At 45.6% G+C, this 23,552-nt stretch overlaps 9 protein-coding genes across 9 annotated transcripts; 6 read left to right on the top strand and 3 right to left on the bottom strand.

Annotated features, from left to right (window-relative positions):
• Nucleotides 1-2,468: 2,468 nt before the first annotated feature.
• Nucleotides 2,469-4,338, top strand: AOL_s00193g24 (uncharacterized protein; the record flags this gene model as incomplete). Its single annotated transcript, XM_011128635.1, has 4 exons — nt 2,469-2,633; nt 2,740-2,820; nt 2,879-4,177; nt 4,243-4,338. The coding sequence occupies 4 exons, from the start codon at nt 2,469-2,471 to the stop codon at nt 4,336-4,338; spliced, it is 1,641 nt and encodes a 546-aa protein (XP_011126937.1).
• Nucleotides 4,339-4,831: 493 nt separating this feature from the next.
• On the bottom strand, nt 4,832-6,690 carry AOL_s00193g25 (uncharacterized protein; the record flags this gene model as incomplete). Its single annotated transcript, XM_011128636.1, has 4 exons — nt 4,832-5,317; nt 5,394-5,736; nt 5,820-6,394; nt 6,478-6,690. The coding sequence occupies 4 exons, from the start codon at nt 6,688-6,690 to the stop codon at nt 4,832-4,834; spliced, it is 1,617 nt and encodes a 538-aa protein (XP_011126938.1).
• A 2,006-nt stretch (nt 6,691-8,696) lies between these two features.
• Nucleotides 8,697-11,069, top strand: AOL_s00193g26 (uncharacterized protein; the record flags this gene model as incomplete). Its single annotated transcript, XM_011128637.1, has 9 exons — nt 8,697-9,004; nt 9,101-9,163; nt 9,258-9,942; nt 10,010-10,035; nt 10,102-10,208; nt 10,281-10,577; nt 10,650-10,797; nt 10,855-10,912; nt 10,974-11,069. The coding sequence occupies 9 exons, from the start codon at nt 8,697-8,699 to the stop codon at nt 11,067-11,069; spliced, it is 1,788 nt and encodes a 595-aa protein (XP_011126939.1).
• A 484-nt stretch (nt 11,070-11,553) lies between these two features.
• AOL_s00193g27 (uncharacterized protein) lies at nt 11,554-13,075 on the top strand (the record flags this gene model as incomplete). The annotated part of the gene is made up of 3 exons (XM_011128638.1): nt 11,554-11,853; nt 11,932-12,429; nt 12,506-13,075. 3 exons carry the CDS (start codon nt 11,554-11,556, stop codon nt 13,073-13,075), a joined length of 1,368 nt encoding a protein of 455 aa, XP_011126940.1.
• A 282-nt stretch (nt 13,076-13,357) lies between these two features.
• Nucleotides 13,358-14,438, bottom strand: AOL_s00193g28 (uncharacterized protein; the record flags this gene model as incomplete). Its single annotated transcript, XM_011128639.1, has 2 exons — nt 13,358-13,722; nt 13,784-14,438. The coding sequence occupies 2 exons, from the start codon at nt 14,436-14,438 to the stop codon at nt 13,358-13,360; spliced, it is 1,020 nt and encodes a 339-aa protein (XP_011126941.1).
• A 238-nt stretch (nt 14,439-14,676) lies between these two features.
• Nucleotides 14,677-15,327, top strand: AOL_s00193g29 (uncharacterized protein; the record flags this gene model as incomplete). The annotated part of the gene is made up of 2 exons (XM_011128640.1): nt 14,677-14,790; nt 14,854-15,327. 2 exons carry the CDS (start codon nt 14,677-14,679, stop codon nt 15,325-15,327), a joined length of 588 nt encoding a protein of 195 aa, XP_011126942.1.
• A 221-nt stretch (nt 15,328-15,548) lies between these two features.
• On the top strand, nt 15,549-16,255 carry AOL_s00193g30 (uncharacterized protein; the record flags this gene model as incomplete). The annotated part of the gene is made up of 2 exons (XM_011128641.1): nt 15,549-15,679; nt 15,760-16,255. The coding sequence occupies 2 exons, from the start codon at nt 15,549-15,551 to the stop codon at nt 16,253-16,255; spliced, it is 627 nt and encodes a 208-aa protein (XP_011126943.1).
• Nucleotides 16,256-16,828: 573 nt separating this feature from the next.
• AOL_s00193g31 (uncharacterized protein) lies at nt 16,829-18,332 on the bottom strand (the record flags this gene model as incomplete). The annotated part of the gene is made up of 2 exons (XM_011128642.1): nt 16,829-17,169; nt 17,228-18,332. The coding sequence occupies 2 exons, from the start codon at nt 18,330-18,332 to the stop codon at nt 16,829-16,831; spliced, it is 1,446 nt and encodes a 481-aa protein (XP_011126944.1).
• Nucleotides 18,333-21,895: 3,563 nt separating this feature from the next.
• Nucleotides 21,896-23,539, top strand: AOL_s00193g32 (uncharacterized protein; the record flags this gene model as incomplete). The annotated part of the gene is made up of 2 exons (XM_011128643.1): nt 21,896-22,099; nt 22,193-23,539. The coding sequence occupies 2 exons, from the start codon at nt 21,896-21,898 to the stop codon at nt 23,537-23,539; spliced, it is 1,551 nt and encodes a 516-aa protein (XP_011126945.1).
• Nucleotides 23,540-23,552: the final 13 nt, after the last annotated feature.

Genomic DNA, 23,552 nt, shown 5'->3' on the forward strand with positions numbered 1-23,552 from the left:
TCTATAATCCCTCCGTCGCCAGCATATCTTGAAATGCAGTGAGTCAGCCTCTGGGTCTCCGTTGTCAATAGATGTGGATATTCTCAAACCTGATAAAGCCAAATAAAACGCAATCGCATTGAATCTTGGAAGAACGGGTGGTTAGTTTGGTTTCAAAGACTAGAAGATACCTCTTAGTGACTCACTTGTTATGCTGTCCCAAGACGCCCTTGATAACCCATTTTAGTCTGTTTGTCCAGTTGATGATATCGAGATGCGAAGGTCCAACAAGTGTCCCTTTATAGACGCCTTTTATACCCCTCGTCAGAACTAAGTTTACTAGTATGTTTAATACAAGGGTGGAGAAACACGATGGGCGAGCACTACCATGTGATGCAGATTTAATAGAAACCAAACCATCGTTCTCTCCATCAACACGTCGTATTATTCTGTGTGATGCACGGAATGGAGACAAGAGGCCAGGGCATGCTGAAGCACCGTAACTGAAATACTTGACCCCATCTACATCAGGCGTGTTCGGGTTAAAATCATTTCGCATAAATACTGTAGTCAATTGTTGAAAGGCGCTGCAGTTGTGATTATTTGGCTATCGTCATCAAAACTGGCTTAAAGATCGTAGGGTTTTTACGGAAACATACCCGGTTTCTAATCCCACCCTTTCGAGAATTCGATATAGCCTTGGAAGTCGTTGCTCTAAACCCATAGAGTTAGAAAGCAACTTTCACCCCGGATCTCACGAAACTCTTCAGTTGTTACCGTCTCACCTCCAATAAAACGAATGGCATAGTCTGCAAAAGGGGACCCTGTGGCAATACGATTTCTTTCAGTTAAAACCCAAGGGAGGGAGGGGGGAACGGCTAAACGAAATATGGACTCATTCTACCTTGATGAGGAGAGCTCACGGTGGTCAAACTGAGGACCTTGAACCCTGTAGGCCTTAATCGAGAGATCATGTATCTTGCATCGATTCCACTTTGACGCAATTTATATCTGCGTTAAATTCTGCAATAAAGCTATAGTGTTGAAGTATGACGTCTCACCCCTAAGATGCATCGGTAAATTAATCAATATCGGATCAGTACTATAATTTAGAACTGATATTCGGGAAACTGTAACTTAGGCGTACCATGCTATGCCTATCATCGAAATGAAGTTCAGCAAGTATTCTCAAAGCTAGGTCCCATATTTTGCCTAGGCCATAGTAGACACACCCGACAATGTTCACTGACTGGCCCCCAGCTCGGCGTTCAATACTACGCGCGAGGGCTTCAGCCCTTTTCTCGATAGATGCAGAAGCGGGTACTACACAAGACAACGTTTAATAGTGATACAAATACTTAAGTATATTCTAGGTAGGCTATAAGTAGTTATGATTATCATACCAGCTGTAACGATTACCTTGCAATTGTTGGCTTGTAGGGCTTCATTGATCCCCCTCCAGTACTGGAGGGGAGGGATGAACGACCACGGCAGAAGTTGCAACGTATCGAATCCTGGAGAAAAACAGACGATATCAGAAACCTCTTTAAAAATTTGCTAGTGTCAGAGAATTGATAGCTACCAACGTACCGAATAAACCATGGCTTAGGACAATGGGGTTCCTGGGTGTCTCTGGGCGGATCATCTAGGTTCAGTGCACCTATCATGAAATATTCCAATATGACGAACTGGTGAGTTTATTTTGTAGCCTACTATAATGTTGTTTTAATTTCATAAAATCATCTTCAATGATCCTTCCGAGGTCCGCGATTCTTGGATCATAGCTTTGGCGTATTCGTTTGGTATTGTGGAAGCGGCGGGACCACAAAAACCCACGGGAAAGAGTATGGTAGTAGTCTGGTCGTCTATGCCGCATCATATCTTATAATGTCGGTGTCAGATAATCATTACTATTGAGTGGAATATCTAGTATTGATTTGATCAAATGCCGATGGGTTAGGTAATTACTTAGTTACTACCTAGGTACTTACTTAAGTAAGCCCTTAGCTTAGCTTAGGAAATAAGGAATCACAGTTGAGGAGTTTGGCGACGAGACAAGTAATTACGTACTAAGGAATACATGTAACAGGTACAATGCAAAGGTAAGTTTGTTCAAGGACAGAATATCAACTTGCGTTATGTATTTTATTTGGTTTCCACCGACCGCCCAGCAATGGACTGTCGTCACCAACCAAAATTGTAGTCGCTAAAAAGATCCTTTTTACACTTAATACCTACTTAAGTACCTAGGTAAGTAAGTACATGTACTAACGTGATTAGGTGTCTCGATACTTACTTAGAAAGTATATAGTTCTAGTTCCAAGTCCAAGACTGGGCCAAGCTGCAAACCAAACAAGGAGCATGGTGGTTGCTAGCGTCGGTTTGTTTACACACAATATCAACACGCGCAAAGGGCTGGGCATGGTCACAATCTCCTACCATTTCTTTCAATCAGTCCTTTACATTTGCTTTCGGAAAAAACCGCCAATATGGAAAAGGATATTGCTAGTGCATCCGCATATCTCAATAACCTTCTTGCCGCACGAGGACTACTAAAGGGCGGCCACAAGATTCCTTTCGACAACTTAGCTGAAGACGAAACGACCCCGACCCGAGTAATAAACCTTGTTCACGACTTAGTAAGACGGCGGGATGTGAGTTCAAACCCTCTTTGAGGATTGTGGTTACTTATAATATCTATTGGGGGGGAAGGTTGAACTGAATATAAATACATTTTTTTGACACCGCGGTTCCAATTAGAGAGATGGCGAACAAAAAGAGACGCTTGCAATAGGGATGAAGGCTCTCAAAGAGAGCGAGAGCAAGGCGAACAGCTCTGCGGTATGTGTTCGGGGTTGGCGCGCGCGTAAAAAGGACGATCGACTCACGATTACCGAAGGAACGTTACAAATCCCGATGCGAAGAACTTGAACGACGTTGTGCAACCTTCCAAGGCCAAGAGAGAGTCCTTAACGCGAATGTTCGCTCCGCTGAGATCACAGCTAAAACCCTCAAGGATGAGACTGCACGCTTAAAGACCATGGTGCAGCAGGTCCGGACACAACATGCCAACGAAATCCGGAAACGAGATCATCAGATATCCAAAATGAAAGAAAGGCTTCTGGAAAAGTCTCGAGGTGGGAGAGGCAACAAGCAACCGATTTCCTTTCCAGGCGTTACTTTATCTGGGACTTCGTCAACCACGCATCTCGGAGGGTCTATCGGAAATGAGGATTCGGTGCCGGGAGGAACGGACGTGGCTTTAACAGACGATACAACTGCAATTCTTACGGCCTTGTCCCAGAACCTGGCCGATGAGAACGATACTTTAGTATCAATGATCAAATCAACCGTAACCACGCTAAAGGCGATATCAGGGATGGATACTGAAGTGGATCAAGAAGCCGAACTTGAAGAGGGAGAGAGGAACGTCATAACTAACGATATATCGTATGCCTCTCTCTCGAACAATGTAGATGAAGTGCTTGAACATCTCAAGGAGATGTTGAATCAACCGAACTATGTGCCATTGGAGGACTTGGATGCCCGTGATCGGGAAATCGAGAGGCTTGGGCTGCAACTTCGAGGTACACTGGAAGCTTGGAAAAACGCTATCGCTTTAGTGGACCTTGTGAACAAGCAGCCGGACAGGGCAAATTCGAAAAAAATCAGAGCACTAGAGGATGTGATTGAGAGGGAAAGGCGTGCTGTATTGGAGGAGCTTGATGTCAACTTCCAGGCTATTCCTCCTGCGGAAACGCCCCCCGAGTCTACCGGCAATCATGCTGAAGGCGTGGATATATGGCAACTCGAAGTCGAAGAGAAGTTGAATCAGCCGACTAAAAAGCTAACCTTCCAAGCGGAAGAAGCGGAAGAAGCGGAAGAGGTGGAAGAGGTGGAAGAGGTGGAAGAGGTGGAAGAGGTGGAAGAGGTGGAAGAGGTGGAAGAGGTGGATGAGGCAGGTGAAATTGTGTCGACAGAAAGCCAAGTTTACTTGAATGAAAAAAGGATAGCGGATGCCGGAGAGGAAGAGTTCCTATCTGGAAGCCAGACTTCAGGAGGGGGGGAAGAAGCAATGGAACAGACAACGGCAATGGATGGGTGTACGGAGGCTTCTGTTAATCTTGGTTCATTTCCCATCGAAGATGATAGCTCCATGGAGGTACTGTCGCCAATAAAGCCTTCGATTTACACAAAGGTAGGTTTCACCCTATTGTAAAGATACCCTTAATGCTCGAGACTAACATGACTTTTAACCAAAAGAAACGCCAAATAGTGGACGCAATGTCCCCAAGCCTGCACCTCACTAAGCGTACGCGATTCATTGATACATTAGAAAAGAAGAAGGGACGAAAATAAATTTCTATAGCATTAGCGTGCGTTTTGCAGGTTATATGGGAGTCATCTGGTGTTGAGGCAGTTGGGTTGTTTATTCATGATACCCTCTTTGCATGAAGTGCTTGAGCTCTATGGTAGTCATAACTTTGAAATATCCTGTTCTCCCATACTTGCTCATTACATTAAGGATTATTCAGGATCAAGACCTGGTATCTATATTAGGGACAAATGTTGTAAGAAACAAAAGAATGGAAATGTGAACACTCAAACTAACCCGTGTGGTGGCCCACCGTAAATCTTACCGTCAGCTTCGACAAATACAATCACAAGTAAAACGGTAAATTTTCAGCAGAGCACTGCGTAACATATCAAAAAATGGGAAAGGGGTAAAAACGCCATGCAAGGGAATACCGAAAGAAATCAGTTTAAAACCTGATTGAAAAGGTATGAACACGAAAAGAAAGGGGGAAAAAATGCGGTTAAGGGGACAGTATCCACTATAAAATCTGAGCCTCTAGCTCTTCCCAGTCATTTGAGTTTCCATTTCAGCAGGCCGCGTGAAATAGCTCGGTTCTAGTTGAAATTCCCGGCGCGGTCCACTAACGGGCCCAACATTCACCGCGGTCGCCTCATCATATGTTGGAGGTAGGTCATCGACCGCACTAACGGGCGAGTTTGTCGCAACAAAAGTCCCAGGCGGTGTCCCATCAGCAACTTGAATGGGACTAAAGGGATATTCTACGGGGGTTGCGGTATTGGCATTTGTGTTTGTTTGGAGGGGTGGAAGTTTGGTTGACGATGGTGAGGATGAAGGTGCTGGGGAAATAGCTGATATGACTGGCATAGTTGATAGTGCAGATGCGGTCGCGGTTTGTGGCCCCTTCACTTCCTTTGGTGGTGAAGTATTCGATGGTCTTCGACGCTGAGAACTTAGAAGTTGGAGCTGGGGTGGTGGGCGAATTCCGGAGAAAACTTCGACGGGCATTATCAGACTGACAACCTGTCCATGTAGGGTATTTAGTTACAGACCTTTTTTTTTTTAAGTTAATTTGATTGCTTGGAATGGAAGATACTACCTCGAACTGTGGTTGTAACCCGAGACTAACACCCACAGAGATCTCAAGATCGTACTTACGACGGATGTTGCAGGTTACAAAACTCGGCTGAACCGAACTGGGAAATGTCCACTGGCTCCATGCCGAACCTTCGGCTTCTAATTCTTCCCCGACGGGAGAGTTAGGGTGGCCAATGGGGATTGCTAACTGGGTACTGCTGTGGGCATGACTCGATGATATTAGGTCATGTTTGATATCATGCACGCGAATATGTGTCGTGCTTATGAGGCGAATCTGGAGTGAACGCAGAATAATGGGGGCTGTGAATGGCGCAAGTTTTGTAAATAAAATTCGTAGAGGAATGCTGAAGTAAATGTTAGGGATACACGAAAAAGGCTTGAAACCGCTAAGGCATCTGTAACAGGTATATCTTGAATGAAAACTTACGGTTCTTTTGGTGTTATGATAGGAGGCGAAGGTAGACGGGCTTCGACGAAGAATCGAGACTGGTTTATCGGTGGAGGTAAAGCATCCGGCCTACCCCTCCACGAGTCAAAAAGACCACGCTTTTTCCTCGGCGGACCCTGTTGGTAATTTTGGAGATGTTCTCGTTTGGCAAATGTTTCTCTTGAAGTTGGAGGTGGCCTTGGTGGTTCGATTGGGAGAAGGACAAAGAGCTCTAACTTTCGGGTGTTCGTTCGGTAAAACTGGGGGCGGTTGAGAGTGACCTTAACGAAGTATCGACACCACGCCATATCATGGGGTATTCCACTAAGGGAAGGCGGAAGAGTTGTCTTAACATGATGCCCTTGTTTCTGTGTTTCCTTTACTGGATCAAATCCTTGACCTAAGTCGCTCAACGTTTTGAGAATGCCAGTTTGCGGAATACAAACATTATTTATCGGGATTCTAAATTCGAATGGATATTTGTATTCTCCCTTCTTGAGTTTAAATCCGGTGGTCGAGGTGGACTGCTTTTGGACTTCATCTGCTGGAAAGACGACTTTGGTGAGATACAAGACCTAGGGGAATATGATATAATTAGAATATTAGAGGGCAGGTGGACATTTAGCGCGGTAATGATTGATAGCTATGGTGTACCCACCTTGTGTAGCTCAGTTTCCCATCTTTTGCTTTCCTTGTCCTCTTCGTGCCGCTTAGGTTCCTTGAGCCTGGTTTGCACGAGTCCTTCCAATTTTACAACAATTGAAGTTATAGTTTCATCGCTAGGGAGCTCCAAAGAAACATGGCCGGATAGAATATCGAGATTGGTATAGGCATGTCCTGCAGGTTTGTCCAAATGAATGCAGAGCGACATTGTCAGTCGCTTGTCGACCTAACCAAAAAAATCGGGTGTTGGCAATGATTCGATAGTATATATAGGTCCTGGGTTTATAAGTATGGTATTGTTGTTAAAGAATGAGGCTAACTTCTGTCGTGGTGCCAGGGTAAGGAGAGTTGGCCTATGGATCAACTGGTAGGTATGTTATGACAATCACCGTGGCAATGACTGTCGTGGTGGTAGTGACGATAGTGGTGGTGGTGATGTTGGTGGTTCTGGTGGCGGTGATTGTGATGGTGGAGGTGATGATATGAGATGATATGAGCGGCAGGCGACGGACTGACGCCAAGTTACGAAGAGCGAGCTTGGGTTTAAGCTTGGAGGGTGAGCAATTGCATTGCGGGTAAGAATGATGACGATCGATGATCGGGTCGGACAAACACCATCAACATTCAGCTAACAAGTCCGGGCTGACTTGGGTAAGTAAGTACTTCAGTGCTCTCGCCCTCTAAAATACACGTTAAGTCCTTAAGTCGGTATATAATAACTCTTGATCACATCGCGAGAATCCCTCTTGGTTTCATCGATTCATTATATATCTTATACTCATCCTGGACCTCTGGCGTCTTTATGGGGAGGTAGCATCTGCTCCCTGTGCCGTGCGCACCCCTTGTTCGTCAAGATAGAAATTAAGCATTCCAACAATCAGGATAAGGCTGTCGGATTTCCAGGGATAATTTGCTGGCAAGGCGCTCTGATGAAACCGGCTGCGGAAAACGCCCCGTTTGACTTGAGGGGGAGGGGGAGGGGAGGGGAGGAGGAAGAGGTGAATATGTATACAAGCACAGTATGAATATTACGGAGTACACCAAGTACTTACTTACTTAAGTAGGTACCTAGCAGGTAGGCAAGGACATATAAGTACATGTGCTGTGTGATGTATGTGATTTATGTGGGTCCGACTGAGACCGCGGGGACCCGAGATTAGTGGGATGACCGCGCCGCAATGATGTCGCGGCCCTTCTCCCGTCAATGGCTGGGTTCTGCAACATGATGCGCCTCTGAATCCGACACCGGGGCCTCAACGGAGGAAATCCCATTCATTGATAGGCTGTTGATATCAGATAAATCCACGAGTACGCGTACACATTGAGCAAGGAATCGTGCCTATGGCATAGGAGGCTGCCATGACAAACAATGAGGTGATGTGGGATTTATTTTTAGTCAAAACTGAGAGCATCAAGTGAGTGAGAATATACCGTGTACGGAATCCTTGGTAAGGAAACGCCCTTGGCTGTGCGTGCGTGCCTTGCTCCGGCTCCAATCTCGGGATCTCGGCCGGATAACCGACCTGTCTTGGGTTAATTCGGCCTGCCGAAGGGATGACATTCGGGTCGAAGGCCATTGGCTAGAATTTGACCCGGTGTAATACTATACTTTTTATATAATACATCTACTTCTTACCCATAAGTTAGGTACTTACCTAGTAAGAGGGGAGTACTAAGTACAAAGTACTAACTTAATTAGTAACTAAGCCTACTAGATACTTACCTAGGTACTAATTTATACACTTTCGATTATCCTATGACGACATTATATGCGCATGAATACGTCTTTTTTTGTCGTAACGGACCTCGTCCTTCAATTAATGGCTAGAGTAAATACCTAGGTACTTGGTAGGTACTTAGATAATAGCTAAGCTGTCTAGAGGTTAATTAAGTACTTAATTATATTAAGTGCTGAGCCATCAGCCTATATACAATCGGGTTCAAATATGTAGAAACGATAGGCTTAATTAAGTATATACATGATATGTCCTTGATTCCTGACTTAAGTAAGCAAGCACTTTGGTACTTACCTATGACGCCGTATACCTAAGTACCTACCTAGTAGTATGTCTTAATATGATTTTAACACCAAAATCCGGTGGTTCACAGCGAACCCAACTTCCTTAAGGCCCTAAGTGGAGCAAGTTCCGAACACTCCCCAGCTTTCCAGCCCGGGGAATACCTGCTTACCTACTTGATTATTTATTAATATTCATGAATCTAACCAACCTTACCCTCGGTTCATCGTTGAAATCGAAGACGATACAGCCTACAATTCTCAGGAGAACCGGACTGTTATTTCAATCTATCACTATTCGTCCCAAGTCCTTCAAAGCTCTCATCTACCGTGGTATTCATAGTACCAACCTCTTTAAGATGCCCCAGTACAGGCTTATCGGAGTCGACAAATCGGATTTAAAGCCAACCTTCAAACGAGAAGTCACCGTTGAAGGCCTGGACGACACAAAGCTTTTGCTAGTCCAAGTGGGGGATAATGTTACTGCACTCAGTCCCCGGTGCACGTAGGTCTAACTTGAGACATCCTGCATCGTTACTCAATAATGGTCTCTTCGATATGTTTTTGGAAGGTTTATGAACTCATGAGTTAAAATACATAGTCACTATGGCGCTCCACTTGTCAAAGGGACCCTTACGTCGTCTGGGAGACTCAAATGCCCCTGGTATGTAGTATCTGCCCATATTTAGGGTTCGCTCCGGATCGAAATAGAATAGCTGACTGGAAATCACATCGACGAAATTGACTCTATCACAAAGGCATGGCGCTTGTTTCAATGCCACGACTGGTGATATTGAGGACGCTCCTGCTCTAGACTCTCTCAATAGTTTCCCCGTTGTCTTCAATGGCGACGATCTAACTATTGAAGCAGAGGAGTCCAAAATCAAACAATTTAGTCGGGTTCCAACTTATACTTGCAAACAACTAGTATCGGATAACACCGTTCTTATTGTTGGGGGAGGTTCTGGGGCCATCGGCGCCCTGGAAGCGCTACGCGGATATGGCTACCAAGGAAAGATTGTCGTTCTTTCGAAGGAACCATATCTCCCCATTGACAGAACGAAACTTAGCAAAGCCCTTATCACAGATTCTGATAAGATTTCCTGGCGGGATATCGGATTTTTAGAGAGTCTGGGTGTGGATTTTCATACTTCTACGGTCGTTAAGGATATTGATTTTGAAAGGCACCTAGTAGAAACAGAAAGCGGTCAGGCTTTCCACTACAGCAAAGTCATACTTGCTACTGGAGCCATGCCGAAGAACTTACAGTTGAAGGGTTTCAAAGACCTCGGGAATATTTTCGCAATTAGAACAGTCGAAACTGCTAAAGCTATTGTTGACGCTGTTGGATTAGAGGGTGGTAAGAAAATAGTTGTTATCGGAAGCTCCTTTATTGGCATGGAAGTCGCCAATTTCCTCGTCGGGAAAAAACATGAAGTTACGGTCTGTAGAGCAATGCATTGAAATATGATGGCTTGACTAACTTGACTAATGCCCGTGGTATATATAGGTTGTCGGGATGGAAGACGTCCCAATGTATGCAAACACGAAACCCCACGAGGGAATTTTAACCAAAGGGGGAAGCTAACAGGCTGACATTAGGATGCGTGTTATGGGCAAAGTGGTTGGCGCCTCCTTACAGTCGATACTAGAGAAAAAAGGAGTGAAATTTTACATGAGGGCAACCGTCGAAGCGGCTGAGCCATCCGGTAACTTGTTTCGTTGAAATTAAAGCACAGCTTCTGCATATTAGGCGGCGCCTAACCACTACTCTATTTTAGATACGAATTCTTCCATCGTTGGGTCTGTTACCCTAAAGGGCGGGATCTCCTTGAAAGCAGATGCTGTTATCCTCGGAGTTGGTGTAGCTCCGGTAACGGATTACATCAAGAATATTCCGTTGGAGAAAGATGGTTCCCTCCGCGTGGATGAAAACTTTCAGGTCGGCAGCGTGAAAGACGCCTATGCAATTGGAGATATTGCTACATATCCATACAAGGGCCCCGGTGGCTTTCCGGATTCGGTTGTTCGAATCGAGCATTGGAATGTAGCGCAGAACTCTGGTCGAAGTGTCGCGAGTATGTATAGGCAAAATGGGGGGTAATTGAGACGAATAACTAATGGAATGTCCCGTCTCTTGCGCCTTTCAGAGCACATTGCAACGGGTAAAACAGCAGATTTCTTCACGCCAACCTTCTGGAGCGCTCTTGGTTTGCAACTTAGATATTGTGGGAGCACTGCGTGTGGCTATGATGATGTGGTCATTGACGGGAACCTTGAGGAGAATAAATTTGTGGCGTGAGTAGACAATTCTTCTTCAAATACCAGATCGTACAATAACTCTTGGGGATATAGCTACTACACTCAAGGGGAGACAATTGTCGCCGTAGCGTCTATGCAGAGAGATCCGATTGTAAGCTCTTAGCCTATTTAACCCTACACATGCATGCAGCCTAACGATCAATACTTTTAAGGTCACACAAAGCTCAGAGCTTATGAGAAGGCATGCCATGCCAAGGTTAGTAAACCTCACCGCTGGAGATAAAATCTCAGATGATTTTGGTGTTTAATTAGTATTGGGCTCTAGCAAAAGCGAAATTCAAAATGGAGCGGACATAATGAATATTTGGGTTCCGGCCTAAGGCTAAAAATGGCCGAGCAAAGAAGGGAGGGAAAAGAGCATTACGCCATTTTCCTTTAAGGACATCCTAAGAATATTACACTAAAGTTAGTACTTACTTAGCCCTCTTACTTACCCTTCAGGTAGTTTTACTCGTCGGCGTCTGGGAACGAGACTAGTTTTACTCGATACAGGACTGATAATGGGTTTGGGCGAAAATCAATTCTTGTGTTGTTCCACCGTTATGTTTGTTGTAGAAACTATTTATTAGTAGTAATACCAGAGCCAATTGCCAATCCGTCATTCGGGCTAACGAGACCACCCAACGGCTGGGTGCTCGAAGCTCCTAAATATTCCCAACTCACAATTCCAAAAACGTATACTCATGAGATTGTTTTTATTTCTATATTATTTGAATAGCATGTCGCAGCCTCATGGATGTTTCGCCATCGAAAAACTTATTTCAGACCGAGGGGCGAGGTCACGATGTACAGGACGATACTGACGACGACAATGACCAGAAGGCAGATACGGATGAACCAATCGAAGAGATATATCATTTGACACTCAACCATTTCTACTCGAGCCGATGCGTATCTTTATTACAACGATCCATGGGCACATCGGTGGATAAGCCGCTGATTCAGTCGAAGGGTAGGAACCCAAGGCCGTTTGTCTTAAACTTCAACAGGCAAGACCAAGTTAAGGAAGCTGGTTCTCTGAGAAATTACATTGTATGCTAGGACTGATCATTGATGGAACACTATCCCTTAAACTACATTAACTGAACAATATCTGGATTGGATTTATAGATCTTGGGTTGCCGACCAACTTATCCCTTTACCCTCATCACATTTCTTCGTCAAGTCCAGTTCAATCCATTCGATCCGTGGCAATATGACTTCCCGGAGCCACCGTATCCAACAACCCCAGCGAGTATACTTTATTGGGATTTAGATATCGATACGCAACTTCTAAAACCACGGCTTCCAGTCGAGCCGCAGCAGCCAGCGGCTTCTACCCGGCCCGTCATTGGCCTGGACCTCATGCGTATTCACAGCGCGTGGGATATAGAAAGGGACCAACTTGTTCAGGCGGTGGTCTGGTGCAATTCGACCGGACTCGAAAACCGGATTTTTGAATTACGTTATGGAGATGAAATTGGGAGCTTGGAGATACTCAAAAACTTGGAGGCATATGTGTGCTTTTGCGGCTGTGGCCTAAGAGTTAAGGAAGATGTGCATGTCAAGGTTTTTTTGAAAAGCGGCATGCTTTTTTGGTTCCCTTACCAAAAGAAGACGATCGCAGAGGTAAAGTTATGGTCACGAGACTAACGGCTCTGTTTTGGACAATTCCTGTCGTTCCAAAGCTAATCATACTCCGTAGGGTATACCACACCTCCGCTACATCCGCAACGAATATAAAAGCGGCATGCCATTTATTTATCTAGATCTGTCCATCAGAACAAAACAAGAAATGGAGAGATACATGCAGGATACAAATGTTGATATTAGAGCAATTGACCTGTGTGTTTTGGACCGCCAGCAAGCGGTCAGGTTTAAAAATTCTAGGGACCATGCAAGTTGGTACTCAACTTCGCACGTTTTGTTCCTGTTTGCTGAATGGTCAACTAGGAAAATTTTCCAGATCATCTATCGAATCAATGGGATGGACATGGCCGTTGAAATGATCAAAGTTGCACGCTTGAAAGACGAGGATAGGAAGCGGCTGGCTATGAACCACACTCACAACTGCACCAAGACATCCGCGGATTTACCCGTTCGACATTATCCTAAATGGAGCTGTTCGGACCAAAGCCTACCAACGATGATTCTTGATGAGCTGGATTTAGAGCTTAGGTTGGACTTTTTCCCCAACTGGCATCAAGACACAGAAGCTCCAGATGCTGGAAATTTAAACGAAATGAGTCATCTAATGCAAAGTTCGACTATATGAACCGATGCCCTCATTGTGGTGTCCCTGCCGTACAAAAGCTCACCAGTCCCAGCCGCTATATATATCCGCGGGGGAAAAACTACGCTGACGAGTGGCTTTTGTTGGGTCTTGAGTTTGAATAAGGTTGTAACAGGGTGGATCTGCAGTTAGCTAGTGGCGGTTTTTGTTTGCAAAGTTAATAGATTGGATTGATAGTAAGATCCGGGGGGTTTCTTCTGCATAATTTATGCTTCGAAAGGAGCGCTCAACGCTGCCTTACGTATTATAGTATCATGGCCTGCGTTAGCGGGCGCCCTTGCGCTCTCGAACCTGTCGTTTTGCATCTTCAAACTGAAACAGCAGCTCTTTTGCTTGTTCTTTCTTGAGTTCGCGTTGCTGGAATCTGTAGAAGTCAGGATAGAACCCCTTCCGTGCTCTCTTCTCCTCTTTTTTGAGCCGTTCTGCAATCTCCTCTGCGGAGGGTGGTGGGCGGGGTCTACTAGAACGGATGACAGTGACGAAACCGTCTTCGTCGGGTTCATTTGCCTTCCGGCGTCGTTCTTCCTCTTCGGCTTTGAGGCGGGCGTCGTAGGCTTCTAGTGAGTCATCTACAAATTTCTGTGCCCACTCAGGGTCAGGAAACATCCTTTCCATGTGATCTTCATAACCTATAATTCCAGCGGATGTTAGAAACGAGCTGGTCAAATGGGCGGGAGTTGGGGGACCAACGTTTTTTTCCTAGCCCTGGAATCTGATTGCCCTGTCCTATGCCGCTGCCCCAAAAGTATTCCAAATTCGGGTTATCCGTTGAGTTCTCGGCCACAGCTTTCATAGCCAATTCGCAAGCCGCTTTGTCAACGAAGACGGCCACAGCCGTTGTGCCTGGGGGGTGTAACTTTCGGTTCCAGAGAGGTGGCCATGGTGCAGTTTCGGCCGCTTGTTTACCGGTTACCGTTGGCGTTAGCCTCTTCCTCTTCTTGTTCTTAATCAAACCCTTTTCGTCCGCTGTAGATGAGCGGGGCGGGAGCGGCTCATCGCTAAATATAACGGCCTCGATTCTTCCACCTCCAATTGCAGTAAAAAGCGCCCTCAAATGATGAACGGTTGAGTCGAAAGGGATTGCAGATATATAAAGCGACCGGCCGTTGATATTCGGGTGTGCATTGATAATTGGGGTGTACTGGGGGTCGTGAGGTTTGACGAAGAGATAATGGAATACCGGGTCTGGAGAGAACGCAGCCAGAGAACCAAAGCGAACGGGGAGGGTGATCAATCCTTTGTGGACCTTTGTTACATTTGACGGACAAAGGTTTATTGAAGCAATCGTTGTTGGATCTAGGACTTTAAATGCAGAGAAGTCGAGCGATGAAGGTTCCGTCGGCATTTTGGAGGCGCGGTAGTATTGAGTTCAAGGAAGAAAAATTTATTGGTGGTCTGCGATGTTGCCTCAGCCTAGTATGTTAGCGAATTGCCAAGCCGATGCCGAACTAACCTCCATCCGTTCAGTCAAGCACACCAACTGCAAACCAACGTTGACAACCATAGTCCATTTATCGACGGCTTCGAGGATACAACAGCCCGTGTTTACCCATGTGGAAACCCCCCGCCAGATAAACTGCAGCATGTCTTCAGACATCGGCCAGACCATTGAGGCAGCCTCACTGGATACTATGAGCCCTGAAGGACATGTGCAGGCCATTCCAGAGCCTCAAAAACCCACCGGCGCCCCCGTGCTGGTAGGAACAAGCTGCGTTAAACTAGATACATAGGTGCTTCCGATATACTAACGAAGCAACTAGATCGCGGAAAGGGCTTCGGATGATCGTTTAATTCAAGAGTTGCAGGAATATGAAAGGCAGTCCATGGATACACAGCCGAATGTTTCGAAAGGAGGCGAAGGCACGACATTAACGAACGGTCACCAGAATCCCAATGCTACACTTCCCACATCGCCTACAGACTGGTCTAGTCTACCAGCTCCAGGCCCGCCCGAAAGTGATATTAGCATACCGCCCCCCCCTTCGATGAACCCTGTTCAAGAGACAGCCAGTGAGAACAGCGCGGATCCTGTTGAAGGCACTCTCGACGAAGCTAACGACAATGCTTTCGATGATGATTTTGATGACTTTGGAGAAACGGTTGAGGACGGTGATGGCTTCGACGACTTCGGCGACTTTGACAATGCAACGATGGTCGCTGAGGTCGAGGGTGATTCAGTTGAGAGTATCCAGGACCCCCCAAGTTCGGTATGTAGAAGAGAGCAAGCCCTCTAATGCTTGTAGCTATTTATCCCATTCCCTTTACGGGCTTCATAAATACTTCACTCTCTATCATTAAGCTCCATATTCCATTATTTGTTGTAGAAACCACAACATCTGCTTCAAACCTTCAACCTCGGGTTTCAGTTCAAGTTACTAACTCTGGTGTCAATTCGCCCTCAACTGCTTGCTGGTCGTCGTGTGATTCGATATAGTCTTTACTTGATTTTACAAAAATGACCTCGGATGAAATGAGAGCTCAGATCGACGACATAGTATCCTCGATATACCTGCAAGAAAATAGTAGTGCAGATGGAGTACCGGCCCCAATACCGACTACAAATAGCGCATTTCTTACAGAGCGAAGGTGACCACCCCACTGCTTTGTAGCCACTAGGAGCTGTGTGCTCCAAACCATTTTCCAACGAATAATATTGACTTTCGTAGCCAATCCTTGTGGACGCAGCTGTGTACACCGCCTCCCTTACAACCCCCAAACTGGAAGTTATCAAGAATCCGCCGTCTTTTTTTGGTTTCCCTAGGAGTTCCGGTTGATCTCGACGAGATCCTTCCTGCGGATACCAAACAAAAGAAACTAGTACTGCCATCATCGTCACACACCAGAAAGTCTTCGGATACTGGCCGGGGGGACAACGATCGGTCTAACCGCTCATCTTCTCGAAGGAGAAAAGAAAAAGAAGCACAGTCCAAACTAGTAGATATGCCGTCCGCGAGAATACTTTGCTCTACAAGTGACGTCAGATTAAGGGCATTCACAACGAGTGAATTGGAGGAACACGTCAAGAAACTCGAAGAAGTCACTAGAGAAGCTAGTGAAACTCTAACATATTGGTTGGGGAAAAGGGAAACAGCGTTGGGGGACAAAGAGGCGTTTGAGAGGGTTATCGAAAATCTTGTCGAGTTTGCGAAGAAAAAGCGTTAGAGTGGGAAGGACAAGCAATTAGAGATAATCTAATTTACTCTACGTATAATCACATCTCAGAACTGAGTCTGGTGGTCACTCTGGAGCATACAACGCAGGAGCGCGCTTTGATTTCTAGAAGCCGCTTGCAAACATTCTAGAGGCCCTTGGATCGATGGTGTTTGGCTAGCCATAGATGAGATTGTTTATCGGAAAGTGTGGCCGTCTAGCGCCTATGGCGCGAATTTGGTATTGTTTTCTAGGGGACATCATGAACTTCGGGTCCCGTGGCCACGTAGGGGGAATAAGGACCCAGACACAGCAAACACATGGACATGTGTAATGCGAGGGCACCGTTTCACGTTTGAGCAGGAATAAATCCAGGATAAGACAATCACAGCCCAGAAGCAAGGCGGGGTGGACTAAGGCAGCCATATAGCTAGTCTACCGTATGGCTGTGCGACGACGTGCCTAAAACACATCAGCCCTAATTTTATACGAAATTGAATTTTCTTAATCCTGAAATTTCTAACATGAACCTAAGTAATCCATAAAATCTCGAACTAGACTAGATAGGATTTGATTTAGTCTTAGCTATTCATGTTGTAGTGTGGGGACTAAGATGTGAGGAGCTTTATCGAGTCCTGTAAACACAGAGGAGCGCTCCTTAGAGCTATCGTCTTTCGTACCGGTCTCTGCGATCTCTCCCTGAGTTCCGATCTTTGTCTCGGTCGTGGCCCCTTTCTCGTCTATCGTGATCTCGTCTCCTTGGGCTAGTGCTACGGGATCTTGATCTCCGGTATTTATGACTTCGGCCATCTGCGTGTTTATCTCTACCCCAGTCTTGGTTCCTATCACGATTTCCATTTGAATCTCGGCCTCTGTGGCCCCTCCAATCCCCTCCTGGCCCTCTCGGAGCGTCCCGGTCTTTTGAACTACGACTTTGCTCAAATGAGTCAAAGACCATGTCGTACTTCTTCCCTAAGCTTCCACCATCCCCGCTTTTATACTGTTGTTTTTTTTGAAGTTGGGAGGATCCCCCATATCCTTTTGAATCAGCGTAGGCCCTGCGTTTAGCATTCGTATCCATTCTCCACGAGTCAGATAATTTCGAAACGCTCTGGGAGAAGTCAACATGAATTCTGTGGTCATCAATAAGAACACCATCCATTTTGAAGTACGCTTGTTCACAATCCTGTTGGGTTTCGAACTCAATGAAAGCGTACTGCAGACTGTCCCCCGTACGCTGATCCCGAATGACTTCGCAGGACAGAATTTTTCCGAACCGAGAAAATATTAATTCAAGATCTTCGTCCTGTGTGACTGGATTAAGTTTGCAAACGAAAAGGACGTTTTCCGGCGGTTTGACGTCTGCAAACGGTAGATCACCCACCATCTCAAGGGTTAGAGCTTGAGCACGCGCTTCACGTTCTCGCCGTTGCATTTCTGCCGTCTCTTCATCAGCTTCTTCATTGAGATCTTCATCTTCGCCGATTCGAACAGTGGCCAGTTGCTCTTTGGTGGGTATTGGGCTCTCGGGTGGCTCTACGAGCCCAGGGGGATCGTCAAAAGGGTCGTCGAGGATTATTGTGTGCCGGATTCGAATGTCTTTCAGTGGCCATCCTTGATCATCGCAGAAGGCAGAATTTATTGCTTCAAGGGTATCGAACCCTTCAACAACGCGGCCAAATATAGAACCTTTGCCGTCTAAATAGTCAAGGCTATCTCCAAGAGTGATCAAGAATTGAGAGCCACTTATCCGCTTTGCGTCATCGTCGCCTCCGGCGGGGGCGGTGGCCATACTAACAGTCCCTCGTTCAGAATGCTTGAGCTTAGGAGAAAATTCGCTCTCAAAATACTTTTTAGAAGCTCCTTGAAGCTTGCCCCAGATAGAACTGCCGCCATCGCTGCCGCTTTGACCGGGCCCTATCGGGTCGCCTGTTTGGAAACTGAAGTCCTTTTGAACGTTGTAAACGGGTGAAAAATTGTAATATTTGACCTTGCATAGCTTCAAGAAATTGAGACATGTCTGTGGGGCATCATCGACAAGCAAGTCAATGACTATATCCCCAGCACTAGTCTCTAGGAGGACGGACATAGCGGTACAATTGCTGCAGGTAACACCTTGGACGCGTGATGGTTTCTATAGACGCATATGCCTAGATCATAGGACGTCAAGATGCAATTGAAAAGTGTAATTTGGCGATTGCATAATATAAGTAGTATGTAGTATTATCGATATTGGTGTTTGGTTCATGGCACTTTAGCTTTAGAAAGCTAAGCACGCTAACGGAGGATGACTGCGCCTGATTGGATTCCTTCTAGAATCCAAAGTAAAAGGTGATGTATGCGGCTTAAAACGCTGCAGTCCGAATCCCCCTTAAAATGCCACAAGCGAGCAAGCGGCCACAACACAAACGAAAGCCTACAAAAAAGCAATCTGCCTTTGGCCAGTTGAATACCTACCTGGGTATGAGGCTGCTCTCTTGATTGATTAGCAAACTCGGTCACAAAAGCCAAGTATAGGTGATTCATTGAGTTCTTTGTTAAGATCGTTTCGGATATGAAATGCACCTAGTCTCGAGGCTACTGAAGAACCCGAAACATCTCAGCGGGATCCTGCATGCAGCAACCTGAAAGCAGCTCTGTAGTGTTCCTCATGGCGTTGCCGGTGTTACAATTAAACATACGTTGTTAAGATCAACTGTTACAAAAGATTAATATTGGTGCAGCTACCCGAATACAGACCGGGTCACCGCCTCAATCCCGACTAGGTACCAGGTAAGTACCTAGGTATCTACCTAGGTATCTACCTCTTAAGTAAATACCACCTCGGAGAATTGTTTCATTATATGGCAACGGGCATTCGCAACAACCGCATGCGGGATCTCTACGTAGATATACTTTCCCGTTCTTTCCTTTTTTTTTATGCAACTAGGGGTATCTTAAAATCTTCCTCGAAATTCCGAGGTGGGAGGAAGAGGAGTGATAATCGATAAGGGAAAGCAAACAAATACGCGTATACGGAGATATACTTACTTACCTACTTAAGTACCTAGTAAGTAAGTAAGTAAGTAAGTAAGTAAGTAAGTAAGTAAGTAAGTAAGTAAGTAAGTAAGTAAGTAAGTAAGTAAGTAAGTAAGTAAGTAAGTAAGTAAGTAAGTAAGTAAGTAAGTAAGTAAGTAAGTAAGTAAGTAAGTAAGTAGGTAGGTAGGTAGGTACTTAGGCTAGGAAGAAGTACTACCGTATCCACGATTGTCAGGGCGGCAAAAATACTCCTTTGTCCCACTTTGACAGCTGGCGACGCATATCAAAAAGATTATGAAAATCTTAAATTTTAGAATTTAAAATTGAACATGGTGTCAGGATTACATATATCTGGCAGTCTCGTAACCATACTTTTTTTGTTCTTCGAATTCTAAACGTTAACCTCTTTGTCCAAGGGTCAAATATGTCTTGTCGGGAATAGTCTCAGTTTATGGAGTTTGTGCGAGCACATACACCCGCTTGCGTGTTCCTGCAGGAGTTTACTGGTCTATTAGGTGGTACAGTGTGCCTAAGGGCCCATTCGGAAGGATCCTCCGGAGACTGCTCCGGATATAAGACGGGAGCCTACATAGGTAGATTTACAGGGGTTCTTACTTCCTTCCTTCCTTCCTTCCTTCTTCCTTCCTTCCATCCAATCTTTTGTTTCATTCTTTCTCCTTAGCTTTTCTCACAAGCAAACATGCAAATACCACCCTCAAACTAGTCTAGTTCTAAATGTGATAGCCGGGATTCGCCCAAAAAGAACAATGAACAGTTTTTGTTCTAGAAAAACTCTGTTTAACGGGCCATGGAGTAATATAACGGCGAGCTTGCTAACTATGGTGTAGAACATGGTAAGGGTCCCAACTACAAGATTTTTGAGTATTTGGTCTAGATGATGACACTCACCAATCCTGGACGGGAATGAGGGCCTTGAATTCGTGGAGAGACTATCGTCGTAATTTAACTAGGTACTTAGTTACTTGGTATCTAAAATAAAATTTGGAGGCCAGATCGAAGGAACCATTGCCGGGTTTTCCCCCCTAACAGTCCCCGCTTTCCCCGTGTTTAGTGTTTCTCTTTTTCTTTTTCTTTTCTCTCCTCTTTTTCTTTTCTTTTCTTTTCTTTTCTTTTCTTGTCGGGCAGAAGCAGGGAAGAAGAGGAAGAAGTAAGTTACAAGCTCTATGTAAAACCTTCCAGAATGTGGACTTGACCCGTTGATCGCATAACATAGATCCGATCTGGAACTGGCCGAAGAATGCCTTCCTATGAGAGACTCCATTAAGCTATGCACTCTTGCCTTTGTGACACCCAGAAACGAAACCAAATGAGCCCTTGTTGGCATGTGCGGACTTCCGGTTCATCAAAAGCAATATTCTGGTGAAAGCCATCCCTTTCGAGCTTGAAAACCGCTAGTTACTTCATTTACTTAGGCCGATGCTGGTCTAGTCCAAACCGATGCTATCACAGAACCCCCCACTCATGCCCCATTTTTCACGTTTTTTAAAACTTTGTTTTACTAGCCCCCCCCCCCCCGGTGGTAGCAGGGGTGTATAGATATGTACCCAGGCCACGGGATGTTTCTTTCTTCTCTCTGTATTTCTTAAACTGAGAGAGTGAATGACCTGTAGACTAGCGAGGTTGGTCGTTGATATTGCTCCAATGTTACTGACCGGTATCTGGTTCCTGTCTCAGTTTCAGCAGCCTGCCACCATCCGCAATATAATCACATAGCGGAAGCGGAATTTAGGTGGCTATGTACGTATCCCGTCAAAGGAAAAGAGACTCTCATGAACTCCAAAGTCTCGATTTCTCGGATGGAATTAGTTCCCAGACTTAGGATTCAATTATTGTTTGCTCTCCCCCTCGAAAATGCCCAGTATTCTCTCACGGCTGTATACATGTGCACTACAATACCTCTATTATCAAATTAGGTTCCAGAACATGCATTGAGAATTTGAGGCCGTCAACATAGCAAACATAATGAAGTGGTGATAAACCCTCATGATCCCCGCAAAGAGGTTAACAGTCTGCTATCCATGGATCTAGAGAGCATACCTTTTTTTTCTATAACACTACATTTTAAGATATCTACCTTTTCCTCGACAATATACATACTACATACTACATAATACATATATACTACATGCATATAATTGCTTACGTACACCGGTCCCCGAAATGACAAGCATATAGAAAAACTAGCGTTCGGCATCAATACAGAGGCAAAAGTCAACACTGCCACACTGTAACATACTCTATTCATGCTCGTGAGCGCATATGTGCATACTAGCTTGTTCAAGAACGACCAGACTAGCTATTTACAGCTCAGTATCTGCGCATCTATACGAGTTATCTTTGTTACCAGTAGTACCCAACCCCCCTTTCCTGATTCTGGGACACCGTTCGGTTTTCGTATTCCCTCCGATTTGTCGAATACCACCGAGAAAGTCTCCCCTCCATATATATACACAGCCAGCAGTTGTGTTTGATTCCACAAACCATCCGTGATCCTCGAACGTCTTTCCGACAACAATCTCCTTTGGTAGTCTTTAGAATCCTTTGCTTAGCAGAGGCTCTAGAGTAAACCCTTCAGCACTATATCTAACAACAAAATTGGCTACGAAGACCATAATGAATATAAACAGGAACTCATACCCGCCTGGATATGGGCAACCTCCACTATCGCAGCAGAGGCAGGGCCCCACAGCCGGCTACCCTGCAAGGAAGATTCCATATTGGAACCCTCAGCTTCGGGGGAATAGTGTTAACGATATTTCTATGGAGTTGGGAAGTCAAGGTCCTTCGAGCACCTTGAGAAAACGAGTGAACGTGGCCGTAAGTCTATACTTTCACACCTTTCGGCTGTTGATCACACAATACAATAAAGATTAGACACGATTATATTCAAGCTAACACGCCTCATAATAGTGCGCCAGATGCAGGAAACGTAAGATAAGGTGCAGCGGGGACCCGGGGGATAATAGTGGATGCCAGAATTGCAGGACGGCGGGAATTGCGCTAGGACAATGCCAATTCCTTCGTGTCCAGTGCGAACAACTGGCCATAAACGAACATACGCACGCCGGGTCATACGACCGATTTGGCCAACAATTGTATGTTGGAAGTCTAACGGCAGCTCACTATGCTTGTCTTTCAGCACCCCCAGTGGCAAACGGTGATGCTAGTTTCGAGAGCCAGCTACAAATACAAAGAGCAACAGAGGCTTCATACGCTTCAATGCCGTCTCTTCATCCGAGCAGGAGTCTGCCAGATATAGCGAAGCGAAAGCAGATTCTATCTCAGTCTCCGGAAGAAAGTGGCTTAGCCCTTCTGGCTAGGAACGCGGAAGCTGTTTCAAACCTGCCAACGGCGGTCACATATGCATTGGCCACGGGTTCAGCGGCAGAGACTTTGGCCGCCGTGGCCACGCCGGCGTTTGCACACTGGAGCTCCTCTACTATGGCAGAGGGCTTGCGTGCTGCTGCTGACGACAATCCGGTGAATGATAGCATGTATTTCGACACCGGGACGTATGCTACAAACCCGGTCCCTCAAATAGTATCCAATGTCGGGCTCATCCCTACATCTAATGTTAGATCCAACAGTCTCCCTTCTGGCTACGGATACAATCATCTGGCGAATATTCCTAGCGGTGCTAGTCATATGACTCTAGCACTACATAGCGGGAAGAACTCCCAAATATCACAAACTCTGCCGAACGAAAAGTGTGAAACGATTACGACACAGGTTGATGTGCCGTACACCATAGGCTTTGCGGACGGTAACGGAGAAGCACGGTTCTCCCGAATCGGGGCGCAAGCCCTATCTTCTTCTTCAGTCGACACATATAGTGTTCCGAGTCCGTCATCTCGGGGTAGCTATAAGCCCCACCTAGATTTGGACGCTATGTCAATATCCAAATCTATGCATGAAGTGAGAGACTCAGGGCAGCCCCGGAGTTCTTTGGGCGGAATGCCCTCCAATATGTTTTTTATGACCCAGGCCAAACGAGGTACCTCAGTCCTGAGCTCTTCGCAGGAAAACAATTCCCGTGGAGCAAATCCTCCGGTTATAATCGAAAGACGGGATCTTATGTCGCCGCCTGCAATACCGGTATCTAGACCTGTTCCGGCACAAGCAACCATGATGCGAGTTCCAACGAATCTGCCGAGCACTGCCGGTTGCGGGTCATCTGTGGGCAGCCCAAAATACATTCATGATTCCATAAATTTCACGGATTCGGCTTTTGCACGCCCAATGAAAGCAAGTCATTAGATGATGAACTTTT

Source organism: Orbilia oligospora (genome assembly GCF_000225545.1).
Source record: "Orbilia oligospora ATCC 24927 unplaced genomic scaffold scaffold00193, whole genome shotgun sequence".
NCBI lineage: Eukaryota > Fungi > Ascomycota > Orbiliomycetes > Orbiliales > Orbiliaceae > Orbilia > Orbilia oligospora.